Source organism: Lagopus muta, chromosome 8 (genome assembly GCF_023343835.1).
Source record: "Lagopus muta isolate bLagMut1 chromosome 8, bLagMut1 primary, whole genome shotgun sequence".
Taxonomy (NCBI): Eukaryota; Metazoa; Chordata; class Aves; order Galliformes; family Phasianidae; genus Lagopus; species Lagopus muta.
In genome coordinates, this window is record NC_064440.1 from 22,881,437 (window position 1) to 22,906,952 (window position 25,516).

At 39.6% G+C, this 25,516-nt stretch overlaps 1 protein-coding gene and 1 long non-coding RNA gene across 2 annotated transcripts in view; one reads left to right on the forward strand and one right to left on the reverse strand.

Moving 5' to 3' along the window:
* Positions 1-3,272: 3,272 nt before the first annotated feature.
* On the reverse strand, positions 3,273-6,309 carry LOC125696941 (uncharacterized). The gene is made up of 3 exons (XR_007378616.1): positions 6,106-6,309; positions 5,150-5,282; positions 3,273-3,694 (listed from the first exon to the last, which is right to left on the reverse strand). It is a non-coding gene; the product is annotated as an uncharacterized LOC125696941 (long non-coding RNA).
* A 1,124-nt stretch (positions 6,310-7,433) lies between these two features.
* The window catches only part of PPP1R1C (protein phosphatase 1 regulatory inhibitor subunit 1C), a 45,459-nt gene continuing 27,376 nt past the window's right edge, over positions 7,434-25,516 (forward strand). The window contains exons 1-2 of the mRNA XM_048953629.1: positions 7,434-7,644; positions 9,917-9,977. Coding sequence (XP_048809586.1) covers positions 7,564-7,644; positions 9,917-9,977 — 142 coding nt within the window. The 5' untranslated portion in view covers positions 7,434-7,563. The remainder of the gene's footprint in view (positions 7,645-9,916; positions 9,978-25,516) is intronic.

Sequence of the window (25,516 nt, forward strand, 5' to 3'; positions counted from 1 at the left end):
AAAATACTGATATTCTGAAAGCAATTAGGATGTGCAACTTGTAATGGATGAGTGACCTTGCTTGTATTTTGGGGAAAATGGAAAAAGATTTGTTTCCTTCCCTGTCCCTCTAAGATTCTATTTTCAGTTAGCCTAGTGAACATGTGTTTGTTCCAGTGGAAAAGATTGGAAGTTGTTGGAGGTTTTATGTGGTCAGATGGACATTTAGTGGATATGTAATATCCCATTGTGCTGTGCTAGGAATGTCTTCATTCCTTTGCCACTTCCAGCAACTAACTCTTTATACTGTGTCAAGGTCTTTAATCAATAATAGTTTCAAATGTAACAATATTATATGATAAAGTTTGATTTTTAATTGTGTTAGGAAAACACCCAAGGGCTGATTTCTTTAAAAAACAAACAACAACAACAACAACAACAACAACAACAAAAACAACAGCTACAAAAAAACACAACAAAAACATGTATATTAAACCAATAAAATATTTATTTTGCCTATAATCTGTGTCAGTGTTTTTCTGTAATTTATTGTGCATGTGTTAGAACATTCTGGTTCATCTCTTTCATGGATGAATCAATTTCAATGAAATTGGCCAAAGGAAGATACCGATGAGAGAGAAGAAACAGGAGCCCCAGTCAGAAATGAGTAATTCAAGACACAGCTTGCAGTGCCAAACATTGCACCTAAACTTTGGGTAAGTTTCTCTTTTGGTGGAGCTTCTTCAATAGAGAACAAAACTCAAACTGATAAAAAGTGGATGATGATGTGAAATAACTGCTGGCTTTGGTCCATTACAACACTTTTTTTCTGAATTAACATGACAGTGTCAAAATAATGTCATTTGGTTTTCAGGAAAACAAGAAACAGATCATTTTTGCATGGTGCTTGTTTACTTTGATATTTCAGTGTGAGTGTAGATGTGATAGTAATTCTTTATATTCATGCTATAGAATAAAAGCGGTCGGAATTGTCAGAAGAGAAATTGTAACGATGAGATCAATACCTTATTTTCTTTCTTCAAAAAAAAAATAGATTGCTACTTCCAAATAAGTTGTATATCTTTCAGTTCTAGGTACAGACTTGAGACTACTATATACAGAAACATCCCTTCTCTCTCTCTTTTTTTAAAGCAGTGTAAAACAGGAAAGCCTGGACAATGGTTAAGTGATTAAATTATAGCAATGAGAAGACATCATGGCAGAAAGCAAGAATGGTCTGAGCAGGTGAGTGGCCATTCAGCCCATTGTGCTACAGATACCGACTTGCACAGTATAGTTTTTTGTAAATATTTGGAAGTATTTATATAATTACATAGAATCTCTTTTTTTCTCTATCTTTAATTATTTGCTACAACTCATTAGGGAGTTCTGGAGTCAACTTTTAAAGAAAGCAACTACAGAAATTTCACTTTTCTGTGTTTGGCTTTAGTTTTAGATCTTCTTTTAAAATTATTAAGGCAAGAGAAGTTGTGTTGAAGGATGATGTTCCATGTTAATGTCCTGTTCACAGATCAAATGAAGCTTAGGCTGCAATTAATTTTAGAAGTATTTTTTGAAGATGTACTTAATTAAGTATTGTTATTATTGGAGGTGTTGCAGGAAATTTTATACGTAGGCATGTTTTCACACTGACATAAGCAATGGAAAGAAATGTTAGCAGCACAGGCTCATGAGAAGTTTGGAGTCCAATCACAGTTTACAAAATAGGAGCAACCGTAGCAAATGAAACTCAAAGTCTGGCCTGTTCATGTCTTCACTCCCACAGTGACCAACATCAAAAGTTTGGGAAGAACTGAGCCTGAGGAGGTGTGAGGAGTGTTTCTGCCCTTCCTGCTATTAGCAGTCAGTGGCTCTGGATTTCCTGGCCAGCGGTGGTATCCCTGATGGATTTCTTTTCCACTAATTGCTTTTTCTGGTGCATGTGTAGTTTTGGTGTCTGCAGCATCCTGTGGTGATGAGCTCCACAGTTTAAGCTCAACTTGTATGGAGAAATGATTGTTATGTGAGCCAAGCCCTTAATAATTCCACTCGATGCCTTCTGGCTCTGCTGCTATTTCAGGCCCTGTGGGGCCGCACCCCATTGGAAAAGGCATCATTCACATTCATCTTTGATTCCTAGCTTGTCCCTATTCATGGAGTTGCTCTGTTCCTCCTGCTCATGATGCGTCACACGTGATGGTTCCCCAGCTCCTGGGATTTGTCCCAGCTGGACGTCCCTGGGTGATGCAGGTGCTGCCATGTGGGTGCTGCAGACATCACCTCCAAGGGTCACTGTGACTTCTCTACATCTAACATGTCCTCTGAGGCGGAGAAGGCGAGAAAGAACCAAAATATTAAGTATATCAAACTCAAAAATCAGAATTTTAAAAATATGTTGTGAATTTGTCATACTCAGTGAGATTTTATAGCTCAGCTGATGACTTTCTGTTGCCATTACAGCAGCCTGTGTTTGTACACTGAGTTTTCTAACCCGGGCTCTGAAGCTATAAGAGCTCATTTCCTGTTCAGCTTCCCTGTCATCTATATTTTAACTTTTGTTTAAAAATATTATGGTAGAAACTCAGTTTTATATCTCAGTTGTTTAGTTCAATGTTAGTAAATTTTTGCATCAGACTTAATATGGAAAGCAGCTAATGTAATTTTGTTGTAACATCTATGCAAGCTGTCCGCAGTGGTTCTGTTTATTGAAAAATGTTAAGTTTACTTTCTCCTTGATAAGGAAGTGAACTCTGACATGACTTCCTCCTGAAATTCCTCTGTAAACCCATTACCAGAATGTTAGTCTCTGCACTATTGAACTACAGTCTGTATTCGATATAGATCTTCAGACTTTCCAAACAGGTTATGTCCGTACCATTAATGCAGCCTGTTTCCTGTGCTTGGGATGTGCTGATTCAATGAACAGCAGTACTTACCAGTAAATGTTTGTACATTACTTGATAGTTGGGAGAGTAGTGAGCCCTAGTGGAAGGCATCAGTTTTTACCTCCTCAAGGTAGCTTTAAACTGATATTGAATTACAGTCACACTGCTAAGGAGTGATTATCTCAAGTAGAGAGAAAATATGAACAAAATTAACTGTGTTTTTTACTTAAATGAACTCATGTATGCCATTAGTGTTGACCAAAGCCTGGTGTTTGATGGATGAGTAATGGTAATGGGAAATCCGCAGTAAGCTGTTAGTAGGCCAATAGCTCTTTTTGTTCTTCATCCTGACCTGCCTGCAGCATCACTTGCTGCTCACAAGGTAGATGTGATCTCATACATTTGCATTTTCTGCATATGAATATCAGTTTCCAGTTGTTGAGTGGGAGCAACTCTGGCAGCAACACCTGCATTTAAATGTTTGAAAGGGAAATTTCAGAGCCCTTTTCAGTATGCTAGTGTTTATTATTGGAAGACTTGCGTCTGATTTTAGCGGGTTGACTTCAGAGGCAGCTCCAGGTCTTGCTCCGCTCCAGGCCGGTGCTGTGGTAGTCCTTGATCACAGCAGAGAAGCTGAGGCAGATTGCCGACACAGCCAAAATTGTATAGTGTATGGGACAGAGCCCACCAAGTTTCCCTCCCAGCAGCCTGAGCCCTTGGCTGTGAAGGTCTCTCCTTACACAGTAGGGAAAATAGACAGGAGCTGTGAGTGCTTTGATAGCTTGTCATGAAGGCGGGGTATGTTAAAACGTAGTGATTCATAACAGGACCTAGTGAATGATACAGAAAGGAAAGATTATGGACAGTTATTTTTTATTTTCCATGATAGTTTTAGCTGAATCATGAAGGAATTAAAAACATTGTGGAGAGTGCACTAAAAACAGAAGATGAGCTAAAAGGATTTGGCAGCACTTAAATGCATTTCAGCTCTTCCCCAGACTGTGATGCAGTCTATAGAAAATGCAAGCACATTTTGCCTGGAGACCATGCTGTAATTAGGTGTAAGAGTGAGCTGACGCGGTAGTCCTGAAATGGTATATCTGACTGCTCTCTAAAATATGCCTCTTCTACTATTCTGAAAATACTTTTATTGGTGTGTGCTGTCTGTGCAGCCAGCTCCCAAGCAGTGCAGTGAAAAGAGCAGCTGAGGCTGGCACCTCCATGTGTACCATAGGCCTCTCCCTGCCAAACCTGGCACTCTTTTAAGGCCCTGTCCCTCTGTCCTGTCCTGCCCTTGCTGTCTGGCTCTCCCCTGAGCCTGCCAAGGAGTATGTTTGTTGGTTTGTTTCTTCATACAGCTACTGAGCTTGTTTCTCACACACTAGTGCTAGCAACAGCTTTGGGATATAATTTCTTTACACAGGAGCATCCTGCAGTCAAGAGCTGGAATACACCTCTGTCAGCCTTTCAGTCATTTAACATTACAACATTCTTTTCACAGTCTGAATGGTGCTTTTTTTTAATCTGATTTTATCATTAACATAAGAAATTGTCTTTGTGATGTAATAGTGCAATTGCACTGTCATTGTAGTGTTATTTAATACACCGAGTTTCAGAGACATCTACAGTAGGTGTATTTAAGGCAAAGAATCACCTGAGTTTGAAGCTGCCATTGAAATTAGTGGCATGTCTGCTCGTGAGGGACTCGGACAATTAGGCCATCCTGTAAAACTTCCCCAACTCTTTTCCTTGGTGAAAGCTGCCTGTGTTTCTCTTCCTCCACCATCAGCTCTTAGCTGCAGAACTGCTGCATTTGCCTTCTGTCACTTATTGTTTATCTTGGCAGTCTATGGAACAAATTGTGATTGGTCTGTGTAGGAGCAGTGAAGGCTTAAGAAGGCTTAATCTTATGAAATACTGAGTGTTACTGTTTTGTGCTTTTTTTTTTTTTTTTGTTCTGGTAAACAGAACTGAACGTTTTGCCGTAACACTATAAATATTGCAAAATCAGCCGAGAGAGCCCAGGATAACCTGATCTCAGGTCCTTCCTCAAGTACCAGCTGGGAAAAGGTATATGCGGAAATCCCCTCCAACCAAGACTGTTCTGTGGTTCTACAATTCTGTTAATGCACATAAACTATCACAAGAAGTCTAACGGCAAAAGTGTCAGCAAAAAAAAAAAGTGGCGCACTCCCTGAGCTGTTCAGTCTAGTCTCTAATCACCAAATACTTTCCATCCTATCAGATGAATATGTTCTACCCAACAAATAACTCGTGGATGTTACCTGCTACAGAACTCTGTAAAGAAAGACTGTCTTCTCCACTTCAGTTCCAGCTGTACAGCTGTATTCATTCAGGCAGACCGCTCTGAGTAGGGGTATGTGGGCAAATGAAATGGTTGTAGCCTGGGGACAAAATCTGGGAAGACAGCATCAGTGGAAATTCATTACATTCTCTTTTATTTGGTCTTGCAAAAAGGACAATTCTTTAGGATTTCAACTTTAATTAAATACGTCCAAGGATATATTGTGAGAAAAGTAGTACGGCAGCATATAAAGGCTGTTATTTTTGGTAAGAGCTCTGTGATTGTGTTCTGCCCTCTGAACATCTGCTGTAAGCTCCTAGATCTCAGAAATGGCTTTTGCCAAGCACTACAGAGCATCAGACAAGTTGTCAGTTAATCACTGGCAATTTTCCAGCTACTGCCCATCAATTGGAAGGCATTTTATTACAAAGGAGTTCTGATTTGGATGAGAAGGGGAAATTTACTGTGCATTATATTTTTTGAGTGTGTCAGGTTGTCACCTTTTAGTGCGTTCTCACCTCTTGGGTTAGACTTAGTTCTTCATAAACTAGCTTACTTGTGTATTTGCCTCTGTTCAGAAATATCTCGCTATTCCAACAATGTCTTAATGGTTTTCATTTGCATAAATCAAAGCCTTGATTTCTCTGATTTATTCTGTTGCATACAGCTTGCATGTTGTTCATACACAGGATCCCAGCTCCTTCCCCCACCTCCCACACTGGCACAGATGGGGAAATACTCAGCAATTCTAGAATAAACCTGTGATGAACTGTGGAAATCCTCAACACTTTCAGTGGCCAAAACCAAAAGTGCATTTTCAAATTCTGTTTAGTTTTGGTGATGTTCAGCCTCAGCTCTGAATTCTGCTGCTTCTGTTTGCTTACTGCAGCCTGTCAGGGGCAGGCTCAGGTTGTTTTTCTTCTCTGTGTGACTCACCTGTTTGTTCTTCATTGCGGCTGGTTGGAGATCTATTGAGAGAGTTCACAGGTCTCCCAAAAACCTAACAAAAATTCACTTGCTCTCTGCAGGCAGTCATGTCCCAGGTGAAGCACATCCTGTGATGTGCCGTACCAATCGGACTTTCCTTCTGCACGCATTTTCTATCTTTTTCCAACTGCTGGTAATGGATATCAGGAGATTGACCCGAAGCTCTTTGGCTGTGGGCTTAGAGCTATGCTTGCAACATAGTCCTTTGACCTGTCTACAGCATTTTCTGTTTTCTGTTTTGGCACGAAGCACAATTTTGCTGCAGGAGATCAGCTGTCCTTACTGTCTTGTAGTGGTTGTGAGCTCTAAGAGCTCACTTTTGAGAGACTCTAAGAGAGAATTTTAATTAAGATGAAATAAAAAGTGAAAATCAAGTATGCTCAACAGAGTATTATTAATATGATTTATCATGTTATTTTCATTGTCTTAAAAGAAAGCACAGATTTTACTCCAAAGTGGGATTTAGACCTCTGAATTTTATCCTGAGTCGACTTTACCTTTCCTGGGGTTGACAGAGGGAAAATGTCATCTCCAGTAGATTCCGTGTTCCTCTTAACTAGAACAGAGTAAGATGTGTTTCGATACGTCAAGCAGGAGAGAGCCCAGATTCCTGGCTTAAAAATGGAATTTTTCAGTATCTGAAGATACATGAGATGGATCCTACCAGAAGAGGTCAGAGCCTAAATCTGAGCTAGCCTAAGATGCAAACTGCAGTTTGTACATCAGATATGCTTTGTGAGAGTGTGGATATCTATGTAGTGTCATCATCAAAAGTCTTCCTGGAAAAGGTTTAGAAAAGGATTTGGAAGAGCAAGGGCTATTTTGTGATATGTGAGAAGGGTAGAGTGGTTCTGGCACCATGTAACAGAGATGGAATTACTGCATCCACCCCTCCTGCTACCTCCACCCCCCAAAAACTGAAAACTTCCTGATTTGTGTTCATCAATAATTAAGAGCCCATCAGCAATACTCAGAGGGAGCTTTCATTGCACTTCTGAGCAGCCAGTTAGTAATGTACGGTGGAGAGATCCTCTCTTTCAAATCCCAGGGCTCCAGGCCATGCAATGCTAGTATTGCATTTTCAATTAGCTTCTGAGTGAATGCTTGGCATATGCAGAAGTGAACTGGTACACAATTAGCTTATTGTTCCTTTCAGCTTTGTGCTGAGAGGATCTGAAAGACTGAAGAAGAGAGAGGAGAAAAAATAGCCAAGCCAGTGGCATCTCTGTGGATGTGGAATAAGGGCACTGCTCGGCTCACACAGATCCACTTGCTAAGTCAGGAATTACAGCTGTTACTGAGGAGCACGCGGCGCGGCTCTCGGGAGGGTGCCGAGGGAGCCGCAAACCAGGCTCTGCTCTCAGGCACTCCAAGCTCTGCTCTCACCCACCTCACGTCAGCACTGCCATGGAGCCCAACAGCCCCAAAAAGATCCAGTTTGCTGTGCCGCTGTTTCAGAGCCAAATAGATCCCGAAGCAGCCGAGCAGGTAAGGACGATGAGTTTCTTTGGTTTATTTTTGAGGGAATGGGGTGGATGGAGGCAAGAGAGGGTGTTAACAGGTAATATGACCTAAAATCTTTCCTAACTTATGTTAGTATGACTACAGACTAAATGCTCTGGAGGTCATTGCGATGTCTGGATACATGCAAAGAGAGGTGGATATGTGCTCCGAGCAGAATAAGCTTTCTTTGCCTCAGGGAGGTTTGCCCAGTGTACATTTGGTGTACATTTTCTGTAACTGGACTTGTTCTCTAAAGCATACATTCCACCTGAATATGCATTCTCAGTCATCTAAAGAACATTGTTTTTATGTAAACCAAAACATGAAGTTGATAATAGGTACCTAATAGGTATATTGCACAGTCCAGTTAGAAGACAGCTTACCATTCATTTTACCATGAGAAAATGAGAGTTACGTTTTGCATACAGCCATGCCTTCAGTTATCTCCTGTATTTCACATGATTATTGCAGTCTTCTTTATGTCATTGTTAATGTGTTTTAAACCTTTGAAATATGTACGTGTAAGTGTAGGAATGTGCCTGGATGTAGAATCATGTATGCATGAAACTAATATGTGTACTATTTACGTTTTGAATCACATATACAGATAGATGTAAAATATATATAGCAATACAGCAGTCTGTGTAGGAAAAGATGCCTGGTATTCTGAACAGCTATGCACAGATGTACATAAAGAAGGACACACACAGGCTTAGAAGAAATACTGGATAAGTCATAATTAGGTCACCCAGTATATTTCTCTCAGTGCAAGTCCTTCCTGACACTCACTTCTATTTTGGTAAGTCTCTTTTTAGTTGATACCAGGGGAATATTATAACCTTGACAGTTCTGTGTTAGTAGCCATAAAATCATTTGCACTTCTAGGACAGGTATCTTGTTTCTTGAATGTTTGGATGTTGTGTCTCTTAAAAGGCAGCTGTTTGCTGGAAAACGATGTGTGAGAGACCACTGAATGAAGAAGTGCTAGAAGGGTGCAGGAGAGAACTGCTGCAGGTCTTCATTTTGTCCATAGGTGTTTCTGAGCTATAGAATGTCTGTGCTTATGGTAAAGTCCTGCAGTTAATTCAAATAAGATGTGATCTGACATATTTCTGAACCCTGTGAAAATCTTAGGATTTGGATTTTGCTGCATTCCCGTGGCTTTTGAAATGCTACGCCCCAAATTTTGACCAGTGTTTAAAGGCAAGCTTTTTTTTTTTTTTTTTTTTTTTTTTTTGGTGTTGAGAGATTAATTCCAAGAGCCAGGGGCATGTGAGGAAATTAAACTAGCAAATGCTGCTGCCAGCTACATTTGCTCTAATCTGGAAAAACCCTATTAAGCCCAGTGATGTAATTTTCCATTTACCCCTTTGAAAGCAAAATTTGAACCCAGCTCACTACAGATGTTGGCTCAGCAACTGAAAAAGAACAAACATACTGACATTGTGCATTTGTGTGAGGTTCGTTTCTAGCTTAAATACTCCCGGTCACTCTCCTAAATTCAATAGAATATCGATATAGCCTGAAGGTTTTAGTGTAGCAACTTTCAATGTAAGAATGTCCATTACAGGAGGGTAGTCCAACATCATGTTGTTCAGCCAGTGTTAATGGAACAAAAAAACTTAACCAAATAAACTTTGAATAAGAAGAATTGCATACAATCCTTATTCGGGATCATATATTCGTAGGTAAATATCTGTGGTACAGTGCTCTTTGGAAACATTATTTTGAAAGTCTTTTCTTCAGTTGAAGAATGATAATGCTGCCTCTGGCCACAATTTAGAAATCTGGATTCATCAGAAGACTTATGTCCAATATCAACTCTTGTTTATGCTTACAAAACACTCATTTTAATAATTACTTATTAAAGTTACACCACAAGTAGGTATTTGGATATATAAGCTCACCAGCTACTGCGGTTATTTTCATGCAGTGAAGTTAAATGTCAGTATTTTGAGAAACACATCAGTAATACACATCCAAAAACTTATTCAAGGTGTCTGCAAATCACAAAGGTATTTTGGAGGGCTCTCTGCCATGCTTTGGCTTTCCATGCACAAGCAGCACGACCCCAATTGCTGTCAGTCCAGAAGAGCAGTGAGAAAGACAGTGAGGTTTTTTGAATGTTTGTAGTTGTTGTTATTGCTGTTTTTAACTTAATCTGATTCAGTCTCAGAAGGACATGGTGTTTGCTTTGCTCTGAGTGTGGGGTGGTTGGTGGTCCCTGATGGCTACTCTTGTTTTCTGCATGTTACAGATCAGGAAGAGAAGGCCTACGCCAGCATCGCTTGTCATCATGAATGAGCACGTGCCCCCAGGTAAGTGCCAGCATACCATCTAAACTATTGAATTTGTATACTCAGTTCTCTGCAAATTGGTTTTTTTAACTACATGATTTTAAAAATTCATCGTTATTTTCATAGCACTAAATATCACACAGTGGACCCTAGAATTATTTGGAGTGAAACCCGTGAATCTTTGTGAATGTTGGCTTCTATATGGTGTCAGTATTTTAAGGATTTTAAACTTTGTAATTTTCTGCAGTATGCATAATGGTAAACAGGACTTTTCTTTCCCTTGGTGGATGCCATGGAGGTCCATGCAGTTGATTTTTCAGTCTCTAGAGATGCTAGCATGGCTCCAAGGCTAATTCAACAAAGGAAATTGCTTTGTAGAGGAGGTTGTTCTCCAGTTTTCTGATGGAGCATGTGATGTCTGTTCTCGCTATTCTTTTTCAAATATGAAAAATAATATCTTCATCTGAGACTCTTCCCAGAAGTTTCTCTGTGAGGTGGGGCAATATGAGGTTGCAACGTCCTTTCTCAGATAAATGTGGTTTTAAAAAAATTAGTCAGTGGTAAGCTGGTCAGTAAGCATTATAAATGACAAAACTGCAAAAATGAATTTCAAGAAAAAAATCTTCAAGATGTAGTCCATTTAAAACACATTACTTCATATCCAGCTTTTCTTTCATGTAGCTCTCTGAAACATTATTTTCCTGCCTTATCACTTCATATCCTGATTTTTTTTAAAAAAAGATAGCTTGGGCTTTTTCTCACTGATATATGTCATAGATCCTTACTGTATGCACTAGCATCTCAGTGAAATTAAACCATCTTAGCTCTATTGGGATCTCCACTTACTGCATCATGCTGATGGTCTCCTATTCTGATTGAGAGATAATATGGGTAGCTGAATTCCTGAGAACTGTGCAGAAGGAAGCATTTAGAGCACCCTGCTCTTCTGGTTGTGATCACTGCAGCATAGCCCAGGTTGGGGATGTTCAAATGTGTCATATGGCTAACACTGTGTTTTTTGAAACTGCAAGTGACCTGTATGTTTTTAAAGAGCTATTGCTTATCCTAGTTCAGAGAGTAGCAAGTTTCAGTGCCCAAGTCTCAGGCAGTTCAGCTCTCAATTATGAAAGATCTGTCTCGGATCAACTTTCCTTACAATTAATGGGATCTATGATGCCTGTGTTGCTAGGACTTAATTTAAAGCAAACTCACCTTGGCTGTTAATCTCTTTTGCAACTTACTTTGTACACTTTGTACTGTCATATTTCCTTTTATAAACAGATACTTGATACAGTACCAAATCAAAATCAAACAGAGAATAAGAACTCTTTTTAATTTGCAGGAAATATTAGTGTAAACAAAGTGGTGCATATCTGTTATCTCCTTTCCTGCAATGTTCATAATAAACCTTTAAATAAATCATTTTTATTATCAGTTAGGATTGCTGCAAGTGTCAGTCAACTTCCATGAAAACACAAGAGCTCATATTCACCCTCTTCACTTGCATATATTTATTCATTTATATATTATCCTCTTACAAGGCATTGGGCACTAATATCAATGAAGGTATTATATGGTTAAATCTTGTTTTATTGCTTTTTAAATTTTTTCTACATAGTCAGAAAAAAATAGAAGCTTTGTAAGTACTTCATTTTCCTATGCCACACCATGTGGTTTATGCATGAGCACGTGTGTACATGTTTCCAAATGGTATGCTTGATGTGGGCAAGAGTTTTGAAAGGAAGGTGCACATGCAGCTATGTAAACTCATGGAATACGAGATCTGCACTGCTAATTTGGAGAGACAGACAATAGCTCTACAATGAAAGTATGAATAGTAAGTAAACTCATTAGGGGCATGGTCTTGAAAGATGTGGGGCAACTTCCAAAATAACTGTATACCTTCATCTTTCAGAGGAGTCAGCAAGTCCTTGCTGACCTTGCCACCTTGCTGATTAAACCCCAACCGCTAGCCTGCTACTGGGTTTTGAATCAAGTTCAATGGTCTAATGAATAATGATTCATCCTCAAAAATGGTTAATTCCTCTCTGCATATTTTTATAGTCAATAAAATAATAACAATAGTAAGACCACTACCTTGACACTGCCATAATTTTCATTAGAAGCACGACTCCCTAAATCAATAAGGAAACTGAGCAGCAGAAAATGTAAGTGATATTGTCAAAGCCAACAATTAAATTAGAGCTGGGCTAAACTAAAATCCAGTCTCCTGAATTTTACGCACTGAAGTACTCCAATTCCCTCATTAGAACAAACAGTGAAAGATATACTTCCAAGGGCTTCAAATGTGTGTTCCAGTGCAATTCTGAATGTTTAGATGCACTCACAAAGTTTACTCAAATTATCTAAACTTCTTTTATTTTATAAAACAGAGAGAGACATTTTCTAAGAAACAGACTTTTCTATATTCTTGTTTTGCATCTGCTCTTGATTGCAGCATGAAAAAAGCAGCATTTTTGTGGTATTCTGGTGTTCTGGATCCAGAGCCATCTGGAAACCAGAAGAGAGTAAAACGTATTTGGAACTATAATAAATGCAGTTTGACCCATACATAGATCTCAGAGTTGTTTTCTTGTAAGACTTCTCATCCATCCCTAGTGTCTACAACAGATTTGACAGGAATCTGTCTTCACGGATGTAGATAAGGGCCGTTTTGCCATAAAGTGAAGATGGAGTGGCTACTGAGGACAAGTCATTTTAAGCAGGTGGCAGCTACTCCCAAAACTGTAAGAGTCTGCTTGGCTTTCTTGCTTCCTAGGAATCTGGAAGGGCCAGACCACACTGGAAAGACAGGTGGTAAATGTGACTGCAGAGGCTAATAGTCAGCCCAGAGTATTGGTGCATTGATTGGTGTATCTTTTCCTGCTCACTCTGGTTGAAATCATATATGACAATTGCAAAGTTAGCAGAAGAGAAATGTGAATAGCAGCAGCATTGATAATTATTGCCGTGGACAAAGTGGGTTTGTGAAGCAACAAAACGATGGAAAAAAGCTTTTTCTCAGAGATCTTTTCTGGTCCTAATGATGATCCTATGATCGTATGATCTGAGCAGAAAAGCTAGCACTAGAAGAATTAAGACTCAAATTATGAAGTTACCTACCCCTATTGTGATTCAGTTGCCACCAGATGAGCTGTATTTTCTGAGAATCTGATGTTTGATCTCATAATGCTTAGTTGATTTTAATTTTATTTGAAATTGCAAGACCTGTTTACTATCTGTGAGAGCAAAGATGAATGTTAGAATGGGCAGAACTAGAGAAATGTTCTGCATCTCTTTCTATGCAGGGTATCTGTATGGGCTACTGGGGTAACCCAGTGATATCCTGCTATAGCCACAGTTGCTTATCCCCGTGCTTTAAAAAAGCGACACAAGCATGTGCTTAGTTTTAAAAGCACATTTACCTGCAGAAGAGCTTACATTATCCTGCAGAAGAGCTTACTCCAAAAATTGCTAAAGCTTTCTGCTTCCTTTCTCTTGGAGCCAAGAGAAAATAAAATTTCCTACCTTGAAAGCAATCATTTCTGCGCTGCTGTAGTATATTCACAACCTCCTGTATCCCTACCAAGTGTAGGAGAATAGATATGAAAATCAATTCTTGTTATCTGAAATACAAGTCTAGCCATGCTTTAAACCAGCAGTGTCACACTGCAGCCGCTCAAGGGAAAGCTGGTAATGTTGTAGAGCAGTGGCAGCTGAGGAAGGAAAACATGTCAGACCATGGGTCAGGTTTAATGCCATTAGTGCTTACTTTGCTAGGAAAACATTGTCAACATTCTTGCATGGGCTGGCTTTGTCACAGAGCCAAGGCAACATCAAATAGTTCTGGCTGTCAGGACCTGCTCTAGTTGTGTCAGAGTGCTTGGTCTTCTTGAAGGATTGGAATATAGGTAAACATCAAGATAAACTTCTGCAATTTTGAATTTTCTTTGTATTTGCTATTTCCATCTCTTTTCTACTCAGTTGCATGTTTTGGCATCCTTCCCCATAATGTAAACATTATGTGGTGTTTGGAAATAAAAAAACAGAGCAGTGTATATTGTAATTCTCCAGAGATGCCTTTTCATACTGTGTGAATTGAATTTCAAGGAAGAAAAGGTAACTCAATGCATCTAAGTTTTCTGAAGTCTGGAAATTCTAATCTGTAGGTAAGAAAGCTGTATTCATCCCCACTAAGGCTTGCAGCCTGTGTTTGGGCTTCAGCAGCCTTCTGTGGCTGCACCTCTGGAGCTCTGATGGGATGCCCCAGGGGTGGCATCAGTGTTTAGTTCAGCAGCAAACCATAGTCGGATGGCTGGTAGGATGAAAACTGGTTCTTATATCTGCTGCAATTCCATGACCACCCAAAACAGTTGTTTTTTTTAATGTTAAATTTGTTGTCTACCATTTGTTAGCTTTTGCTTCTAAGTAGATCAATATGTTTTTTTTTTCGTGTCTAATGGTTATGTTTTCTTCTAAGACGAAAGACACTTGCTGAGTAGGAGAAGATTTTCTGGGCAATAGCAAACCAACCCTGCAGCCCTTTCTCAGGCAAAACTCTCTCTGAAACTTGAGTCTGCAGAGAATTCTTGGTCTCACAGTTCATGAAAATTGATATGTTTTTCAAAAGCATGAGATCCTGGTAGGACACATTGCTTACTTTGGTTCAGGAAGTAGAAAGTGAGCAAGCCAAAGAACAGCTGTTTTCAATTGCAAATTTGGGCTTCAAATGTGGTAATAAAAAAAACTGTCATTAACTTTTTTTGGTCTAACTACTCATCCTTTCTATATGCTAAATTTGAATACCATTTATGCATACTGTTTTTATTGCAGTCTAGGACTTCATGGAGGTATGGCAATAAGCAACGACCTCAGGACTGGAACAGCTCTATGCACATTATTACTGGCACAGAGATGCTCAGAGATCAGGCTCTTTTGGTCAGGGTCATGCATACCTTTGTGTTCTTCAAGCCAGCGCTGTGAAGGGCCAGCTGACACAGTGAGACAATGAAATACTGAGAGTAAACACTGAATGAGAGCTTCTAGGTGACAGAGGGATTCCTGAGCTGGAAAGGAAATGTCAGTGCTTGAAAAAGCCTGCTGTTTGCAGGCTGATGTGAGACTGCAGATGTTCAGTGGCAAACTGCATCCTGTTGTCTTGCCCACTGTACCCAGATGCTCCTTTGTTTGGGTTGGTTTGCATTTACTCCATAGTTCAGGATCACAGAGTCCCAGAGGCAAGTCACAGCATTAGTTCCTCACACATATGCTGCATGAGTAAGGACTCTGTGATATGACCTGAGAAAATAAAAGTTCACAGAGTTAAAAAAAGTAAATACATGAATAAATAAGGACAGGAAACTGTGCTTGAGTTGTTTTTAATGCCACACAGAAAAAACAACTCATGGGTTCCAAACAGAAGCAATGAAGCTTCTTTTTTTTTATTATTTTATGGGGAAAAAAAAAAAAAAAGCTTAGCTGAAAAATCTTTCAAAGGCAGACACTCCCACACTGGCATGGGCAGGAGGCATGCTCTGCTTTCATGAGAAGGTGAGGATTTTATGTCAGCCAAAGGAGCTGTCGTGCTGCCTGCAGTATGGTGCAGATTGCATGCTGAGGAGCAGATTCTGATTTGGCTGGGAGGAACTGTGAGATGCTCTGTCTGAACTGGAGGTTATCACAGGGGTACACAGATGCATTTTTGCTGGTTTGTTTTGAGGTTGTGACCATGTTGGTTCACAAATATAAACATTTCTGGGGAACAATTTACTTGTTGTGTAAAACATATAGTCAGGAACAGTGTGAAATCAGTGCTGTTCTAAACGATGCAAGTTTAGACAAATAAGCTACATGTTTTGAGGATGGAAAAGAGCTCATAGTTTTAGGCCTTCTGTTGTTCCAAACTGGTTGACTTTGGGTGACCACCAGACCAATTTAGCTAACACAGTGAGGACCTTAGGTCAGTCTTCACTCTTCCTTTGGCTCTTGGAGTCATTCCTCCTAATAACATATTGTTCCTGTAAGGGTTATGGCAAGTAAAGCAGCCTTTGGATTGCTATAATTTACATGGAGTAACTACTATGGTAGAGATGTACAATGACTACAAAGTGTTACAGTGCTTCCTCTTTAGGTATACCATGCAGTCCTCAGCTGTGCAGCACAGGATGAGTCTCTGCCACTGGCAGCTAAAAGCTTAAATCCCAGCCCACAATGCTGGATTCATTCTGCTGGGCTGAAGTGAGGGAGTTTGCAGTCAAACTGAGACAAGTTCCTGCTTTTCCTCCCCAAAAAGGTGAAGCACAGGATAAAAGCAAGGTTTGAAAACAATCTGGGTTGTGGAAAGGATGGAGTCTGACTGCAGAGAAGTGGTGAAAGTTGAACATTTACAGCCAGAACTTGGATTTCAGACCTAGATGGGAGGATGGGGCAGCTGAGGTGACAGAAGGCTCAGTCTTAATTTGGGCAGAATTCCATTTATCCATTTCTCTTGTTCCATCCTCAAATAGCCAGCAGATAAATTTACTTTCTTTGTTATTTACCTGTGCAGCTGTGCTGCTTATGCACACTATGATGCTGCTTGTTTCTCCTGCTCTCCACCTCCTGTTGGTTTTGCATTTGAGGGGTCAATGTCCATGTAGATATCTGAAAGAGAAGGAGATATTTTTAGACCTGAACCTTGTACTATTCATCTGTTTTCCTTGTTACTTATATAACCATAGAAACAGCCTTCTTCCATCTCAGGAGATTATTTGCAAATAATTTTTAACATATATGGTTTCATGTTATATTGCCAGCTCCTTAATCATTCAGTGTCATTACTGATATGCTTTAGGACAGTTTAGGACAGTTTGCCTCTGTTGTCATCTGCATTGTGTATTGACATGACAACAAGATGTGCCACTGGTTGGGAATAGCAGTGTGGGGAATGATGGTGTTGTGAGAAAGTCACTTTGAGAGCTTCCAGCTTTTTAATATTTGTAATGCTTAGGAACCCTAACAGCCTTGTTCTGTACCAAATACTTTTAGACTTCATTCAGCATATTTTGATGAGAAATGACAGTAGAATGCTGTGTTTCCTATTTACAAAATGAAATATCTAAGTATATTTAATGACTTCTTATAGTCAAAGTGCTTAAGCTATCTCTAGGACATCTATGTGGCTCTACAATTATTATTAAATGTTGGTGGCATTCAGAAAACTTTTTTTTAAACAAAACAGATTCAGTTTAGTCTGTTGCAAAACATACTGTTAGTATTTTGAGGGTGCCTTTTTAATAGTAAAAAAAAATAGCGATAAATTGAAGTGAAATATGTTCAAAAAATGAGACAAAATTGCTTGAATGAGAATATAAAATGTTATGGTTTAAGACAGCCTAAATTATAATTCAACCATTTGATAATACTAATACTTTCTCTTTAAACATAGGGTAGAAACTAAAATCCATTAATACATGTTTCAGCCCTGCTGAGGAGATAAAGCACCACACAGTTTGCCTGACCTCTACTATTTACTACTTAATGCAGCACTCATTTACCACAGTGACGTATGCAGAATAAATAGATAATGCAGACAGATGAGAGAGAATCCAGCTTTTAGCACTAACCTCATTATGTTCAGAATACTGGGGAGGAGTTGCACTTAAAGTATCAATCGCCTCATTTAGTGAGCTTCCAGAGGGGAAAAAAGAAAGCTAACTATTTATGTGAAGTAACCGAAGGTAAAGGCTCACGTCAAAACTCACCAAAAGTAGGAATCTGGACTGAAAGCTAGTAAAGAGTGTAAGGAAAAAGCTGCTACCAGTCAGGGAGCTTCTCATCAACTGCACAAGGCTGGACTGCTGAAAACTAAAGTGTATGGGAAGTGCAGAGCTTGGCTTCCCTTTCCTTAGGCAGGAGCTGGCTGTGTCACCAGCGATTAGGAGCAGCCTAATCTCCTTTTACAGCCATCAAAGCAGCTGTAGAGTAGAATTATATTCTATGTTTACTGTTTTTCTCTACTCCTCCTCAAAGCCCTAATCCTATGTCTGTATTTAAAATCATCACTTGTAATATTTTTCTTAATATCTTTGCTGGAGGATCGGGAGAATATGATAGCAGAGTAAAGTGCAGTTACATGCTGTCTATCTTTGCCTTTTCCCTGGGATACCTGGACACGTGTACTGCAGAGTGTGAATGCCTTGGCCTTTTTTTTTTTATATCTTGAAGATCAAACCATGCTTATAGAAGTCCATTAGCAGCACTGAGTGCACAAGTGTGCATTTTGAAGGCAGTATTTTCCACATTTCCATATCCTTCATTCTGACAGCACATCAGAAGAGTCGCACCAAGCAGTGCAAGAGCTTTGTTGGGCCAGATGGAAAGTTCAGGAAAGCCGTAAGCTCTGCTGCATCCTCCAGTGCTGTTTATCCACGTACAGAGATGCCCAACAGACTAAACATTTCAGCAGGGTCTCAGCTCAGAGAAGACAAGCTTGTGGTCATAGTGTTCTTTGAAGTCTTTGAAGCCCTCTGCCTTAGCAGTTCTCTGGCAGTGGCAAAAGCCAAAGACGTACCTGAACATTTTCCCGCTCTTTTTCTGACCACCACCAAGCAGCCCCCACACACCTGCAGTTCGTGCTCTGCCTTCTCCCTGTCATGCTGGGATCCACAAGAGCTGGCTGAGACAGGCAAAGAACAGGAGAGCAAGCAGGACCAGCTGATCTCACATTCTTCAGTGCTGTTTTATAGCCTTTTCTTTTGAGTGGAATTATATTGAAGAACTAAAAAGTGACAGAGTGGAGGAAGGTGGAGAGAAAAGGCAAGAATGTTCTTTTTAAAGAATCGGGATCCAGATGTTTTGGTGCAGATCGACATGAATTTTTTACTTTCTGCTTTTGAAATAAGGTAAGTAGACAGAAGAGCTGCAGTTGTTCAGAAATGTGCTTTCATGCTTCCCAAAATGCTGATATTAGTGGATTACTTGGGCCTTAATGTGTATAGCATATCCTGTCGGAGGGTGTGGAACAATTCGTTCCACATGAATCACAGTGCTGTTCTGCTGATTGTGACAGTTCAAAGACGTAGAACACAAGAGACAGGGTTCTTTTGCTCTGGTATTCAGTGAGGTTAGTAGAAATTCTGCTAAATGTCTTTGAAAATTACAGGCTAACTTACTCCAAGTTAACAAATAATCACCCTGTCATTTCCATCCTGTCTAGCCATGTTCATAGTGAGAATGAGATTCTGGAACCTCATTTTGTTGACTCTTTGAAAACTTCCAGATAGGAAAACAAAAAATGAATCTACAAAACTGACTTTTGCATATTCTTCTTGTAAAATGATGATAAACCCCAAGCAGCACTATTAATAGTAGTTAACTTGGTTTGAACATAAACTGACACATGTATTGTGAAGGGTTTTATGCATGTGCAGTCTCATCATAGGAAAGCAGAGCACTTGGCAAGGAGTAGTTTAAGACACGTTTTTACTGAAATCCTTGAGATATTATTCCAAAAAGGAAGGAAACTGCAAAGGCAGCAATAATAATTGGTGGCTAAGGAAGAGTTTTCTTTTGTGTTTGTTTTCTTCTCCCCTGACAAATGTCACTTTCCACAGTGTACAATACACAACTGTTCAGATAGGAATTTTTTTTCTTTTATGGTTTTACAAGTTATCACAGCAAAGAAATGTTTGAATCTTTTAGTTTTGGCTGTTGGTGATGGCTTTTATCTTAGAGCTTAGAATGCTCTTACAGCTCACAGTGGAGGACTTGGCAGCTGCTCACAGATCTAGGTCCAGCTGCTGCCACTTCTACAAAAAGCTTACCATCAGTGGATCAGTTCTGAGCCATTTTCCATTGCAATTGATTCCTCTATATGAAGCTACTAGGAAATAGTTTACATGCATACCAGGGGATCCACTACTATTGAATTTCTGTTAGTTATGGACTTTTCTTTATGAGCTTTGCCTCAGATGAATTTAGATCTTCAACCTCTTTTCTGTCTCGTTTGAACACAGACTGACCATAAAGCAAGCAAGCAGCCAGGAAGTAACATGTTATTGATATTATTAGTTTTTGCTAGTGAATTCAAAACTCATTACCTCAAGGTACTTAACCATTTGTATTTGAAAATGTTTGATGAACATGCTAAATCATTTCACAGATTGATACTTTGGCTTGAGCATTTGAATCAATGGGCAAACTACTTGGGAAGTTTGTGTGAATGTGCTTTGGTAACATCTGGTAAAACATAAGCCACCATTTGCAAATATTTAACATTTTGACAGTATGTTTTGCTTGGATATAGTAGTTTCAGAGGGAAGTTTCTGCTCTTTGACCCTGTTTCTCTGAGTATTTGCCAGCAGTCACTGAACAGCTCTGGCCTTCCTCAGGCCTCTCAAAGCAGTCTTCGTCTTCACTTCTCACTTAGTGCCTTCATGTAAATCTTTTCTTTCACTGTTATGCTCCAGGCTAGGTATGGTTATTCTTTGCATTTGGAAATTGTCCTTACCCCATACAGAAAAGATGCAATCTCTCTTGACATCCGCTTTTGTGTCAGAATAGACCTGGTGTCAATATAACCTTAGCATTAGGTAAGTTCTCCATCTCATTCAGAAAATTATGAGACTATGTCAATTGTCCAGTCCTTGTCCCTTGCCTTGTTCCATCTCTCTGTTTTTCCAAGGCCATTTTGTACTTCACTTTGACCTTCCAGCATCTCCCAGCACCCAGAAATGCTAGCTGTCAGATTCTCCTCCCACTGCAATGACGCTGTTTCCTGGAGTCACCAGAGCTCATGCCAGAAAATCAGCATCACCCTGATTTACATATATTTGTTCCACAAAGAAAGGAGATTTTCTTACCTACGTTTTTCAGTCTACAAGAGAGTTAAGTTGTCCTAAAAGAATGCCCATAAAAGAGAGGTGTGTATAGGTCATCATGTGTCTTCTTAGTATCACTTTTTACACGTTTGAGACTTGAGTTTACAACCAGCCTCTAGGCCCATAGGCCAAGTGTTTTAAATTCTGCATTGCAAGCGCACCAGTTTGCTTCGGTTTGACTGTTATTTTTCTTTAGTTAAATGAATTAATCTGAGTCTTCAAAGATGTGACTATCAACTTGACTGTCATTATTTAGTTTGGGTATTGAATAACAGTTCAACAGGAAGCCAGTAGGCTGAAGTTCTTTCCATGTTGTAGTAACTTGGAAATGGTTAATTAAATAATAGAGTGGTTTGTTTGTTTGTTTTTTGTTTTGTTTGTTTTTTTTCCAAACTCATGCTATAAATCTTGGATAAAATCTTGACTTCGAAGTCAATGGTAGAACTTCCTGTCGCTTATGACTTACTGAAGTCAGCAGTAAAATCTTTTTTTTTGTGTTTCATATCTCGTAAATTCTCTTTTGTTTTGCTGATACAGACCTCAGATTTGACCTAGTATCTGCACTGTGCAGCCTTCAACATGGTTTGAAGTTCAGAGCTGGAATTGTTATATCTGGAGCACCGCTCACTTCCCATCAAGCCTAGTTAAAGTAGGCATTGAAGGTACTCCCCTTTTTGAAGAGGGCCGGTGTGTAATAGGTGCAGATGACAAATAACAAAGATTTGGGATTAAACTTACCTCTGTTTTGCTATGAATGGGAAAAAATACTTTGTACTTAACTAGATGATATTCTCTCGGAAGCAATTAATTTATGGAGCTCTGACGCCAGGTGTGGGCTGCCCCTGACTTGGTACTTCTGGACACAGTGATACCTCGAGGTTCTGCTGGGGAGGTCTGCCAGCCTTAAAGCTACAGAGTCCACACCGGTCAGCTACAAATCATATGGAAAACTTATTTCAGAATAATTCCCTCAAAAACAGTGAGATATTTATCTTGGGATGAGAAAATGTATTATTTAAGAGACCAAAAGGAAAAAAAAAAAAGTTTTTGACTTTCTTCCTTTTGATTCCATTTATTTAGCCAGTTGTTCTTTGAGAGCCCTCTCAATTGACTTCACCCAAGAGAAGACTGTAGCGCTTAGAAAGCAACTCCAGGAAAGTAGCTCCAAGCCTAGCACTGATGGGAAGCTAACTCAGTTATTCCATCAGTCATTAGTTATTCAAAGAGAACCTCTCTCCCTGGAAAGAACTGCCAAGCCTAGAAGTGTCCCCATGTGCTTGATGAGGAGCTTCTGGCCAGGAAGCTCTCCTCCAGCATTCCTTACTCGCTGGGCTCATCACAGAGCAGGGCCAGAGAAGATGCCTCATGAGCACAGAAGTGCAAGCCTTGTGCTATGAGGAACTTCTGCATGGAGAGACTTTCTCAAGCCAGATTTTTCCACAAAGCCTGCTTTGTCTTCTAGTAAAATCACAACAGAACTAGTCAGTAAAGTAATTAAAAGTATAAAACAAATACAAACAGCAAAACATACTCACATATTACAAGGTGCACAGCACAAGGAATGTGGCTGTGCTTTGCTTAGTGCATGATCAGAGCATTCAAGAAGGCAGAAAGGCCAATTCAGTTGCTCTTTATTCATTACCATTCATTATTATTAATTATTAATTATAAAAGAGAAGGCAAATAATGAATTTTGTATTATTTTCCAATGTATATACATATTTTTGGAATTTATATTTAAGAGGTTTGGGCCATAGTAGGGAGGGGAGAACAGAAGGCTGACAGCATTATGCTTAAGAGGAATGATTTTTTGCTGCTTGTTATTAACAGTTGACAGCCACTCTCTGTAAGGCTTGGAACAGATTCATCACTGTTATATTCTAGTTTAATGCCAGTGAAACTAGACTGATTTCCATGTGTCTGGCATGAAACTGGAACAAGAAGCTGGTAAGCAGGCAGTATAATTCGCTTCTGAGATCTGTGTGATGTGAACAATACATTTAGTTTCACGTTTGAGGTTTGTAATGTCTCCATTTACTTCCAAATGAGATTACAATATCAGAATGTACATTTTGATGCAATTTTTATCTGTGTGATTTATGGAAGAGCTTTATTCCATGCTCTTATGGCTATGCAGTTGTAGGTAGGTCCTTGGATGCTGCCTCTGTGGTGCACAGTGATGCAGACACTGGGCCAGATGCTGTTGTACTGGTAGAAATATGATCATTCTCTTCATTTAAGAGTTGGCTGCAAGCAACATTAGGAAGCATTTGGACTAACTAAGTAGATTTCTGTCTGTGCTCAGTACTAGCAATGTCATCTTGAATATTGACAGTGGGAAATACAAGTTATTCAAATGTTAATTATACCAATTTATCTGGAAAGAAAATACAGCGTGTTGAAACAGCTGATTTGTCTGGCCCGTGGTATTCTAGTGAACTCTGGAAGTCTGGTTACGGTCTGGGGCTCTAGATAAACTTGGGCAATGCTGAGCCAGCTTAGTGTAGGAGTCAGTGTGAGCAAATACACTTGAGCTGAATGAAATAGCTAACTGAGCCCTGGCAAACTCCTGCCAGGGCTCTCTGTGAGCTCAAAACCAACCACAGCTGCCTTCTTACTCTATTTCACATGCATATTTTTGACCAGCTTGTTCCCTCTAGTTCCATCAGTTCAATCATTCTCTGTCCCCTCCGCCAGGACAACATTTCTGTACTGTGTCAGTACGTGGCACGTGGAAGCCATCCACCACAGTGTTCTCAGAGGCAGGTAGCAGTACCCCTAGGTGCTGTCAGGGTAGCTCAGGATCTTCCACAGGATGCGTGCCTGTGCTGCGGGCACCTTACAGAACAACCTTGCAAAAGCTTGTGTTTGCAGCAAACTCCTATTTCCCCTGTTCTTATTAATATTTCCTCTACAAATCTCTCTATTTGTGTTCCCTAAAGGTAATTTAAATGGTGATTACTGTGTGAAATGCAGCAGAACTATAACGAACACACTCTCCTGTCAGCACTTGACTGAGGAGGGGGAAGACCCTCTAGCTATTTTTATTGCAGTAGCTGCTATACTGGATTTTAATGAGATGTTTTTGCAATGAGAAGATTTTCAGAAACACATACTCATGCCAGGAGGGCTTACCAGGATATTTTTTTTGTAATTAAATGTAATTATGTTCATACTCATAGTCAATTTTTCATTGATAGATATAGACAAATAGAAACCAACAAGTAAAAGTCAATTAGCTACGCAAGCATTTTTTTATTGCCTTACTGGACTTTTTTTCTATCTCCTACCTCAGTGGTTAAAAAGCTATGAAATTCTAGCTTATCCAGCAGTGTGCGGTTAGTGTTCTGCCAGAAGCAGAGCATGAAATATTTTTTGATTTTATTTTGTCTTCTGTAGGAAAGGAAAAGTAGTTTTGATAGTAGGAAAAAAAAAGAGACCACAAAATAACATTACGACAAACGGTTTCTAAGTCTGATTTCAATGAAGTTGTTTTACAAATACCAGTGGCAAATACAAGCTGTGTTTTTTATTTGAAGCTCCTCAGCTCTGTTTTTCTAGTGAAAATTCCAAACTCTCTACATGGAACTTTCTCCAACAATTATACTACCCTTTTGCTGAGTTTCTCTTGTGTAAAAGCCAGTTTCTGACCTGCTTTTTTCCTCCAGGGCCTGACTGAAACCCTATAGAAGAGGCTGTTATTTGCTCTTGCCATTGGGAAAGAGAGAGGTGTACTTAGCTGGATGAGTGTTTGCTGGATGACTCCACTGCAGATTCCATGGGTGATGTCAGTGGCGAAGTCTTTCAATATACGTCACCTCTTGCCCTGCATAGCTGCTGCAAGTGCATTAATGTTGTCCAGTGGGAAACAAGAGGCAGATTTTGATCTGTGAAACAACCATTATGTTTCCCCCAGCATGACCTCGCCATTTAAATCATAATGGAGACTTAGGGGAAAAGTGATAAGCGGCTTCTGGTGGGCATTATTCTGCAGGTAGCCAGCATTCATAGGCTCAAATCCTGTCTGACCTCAGAGAACAGCATCTTATTTCTGGCTGTGTATAAAGATACCCTTGGAGTAGTTCAGCTTATTCTTTCAGTTTGGTTGGATGACTGTGCTAATTAATGTTAAAATGAGCTAAGCTAACACGAGTGTGTGGAAGACAAATCCCCACTTTGCAGCAATTTGGGTACGTACAAACGAGTTCTCAGCTCTTCTCATATGATTTAAAATACCACTTGAATAACAAAAACATTAAAAAAAAATCAAATCAGAAATGATTTGAGTATTAGATTCCTGTTAGCTAATTAGGCCAAGAGTCAAACTGGAAAAATGCCATGTGTTCAGATTTGTAGTATAATAGGGCAGCACTGCATGCCGTAAGCACTGTTATGATCTGTGAGAAGAAAATGGAGAAGCGTTAAATGGTCGTCTTCCTTCTCTGGCCCCAAAAATGAGAACTTGGAGAGAGAAGTTATCTACCAAGAATTTAACATAAGGCAGAAATACCTCTCTAATTGAACATATATTCTCTGTAATTGCCTGCTTATAAACATGACAAGAAAGTTTTTCATTCTTTATAAATAGGAGTTTTTTATGAGTAGAATCCTGACCATACAATGGTCAGGTCACTGAGAACTGAAGGAAAGTGAGAATTCAGGAGTTCCATTCCCTTTTGTGGATCAATTCTGCTTCAGATC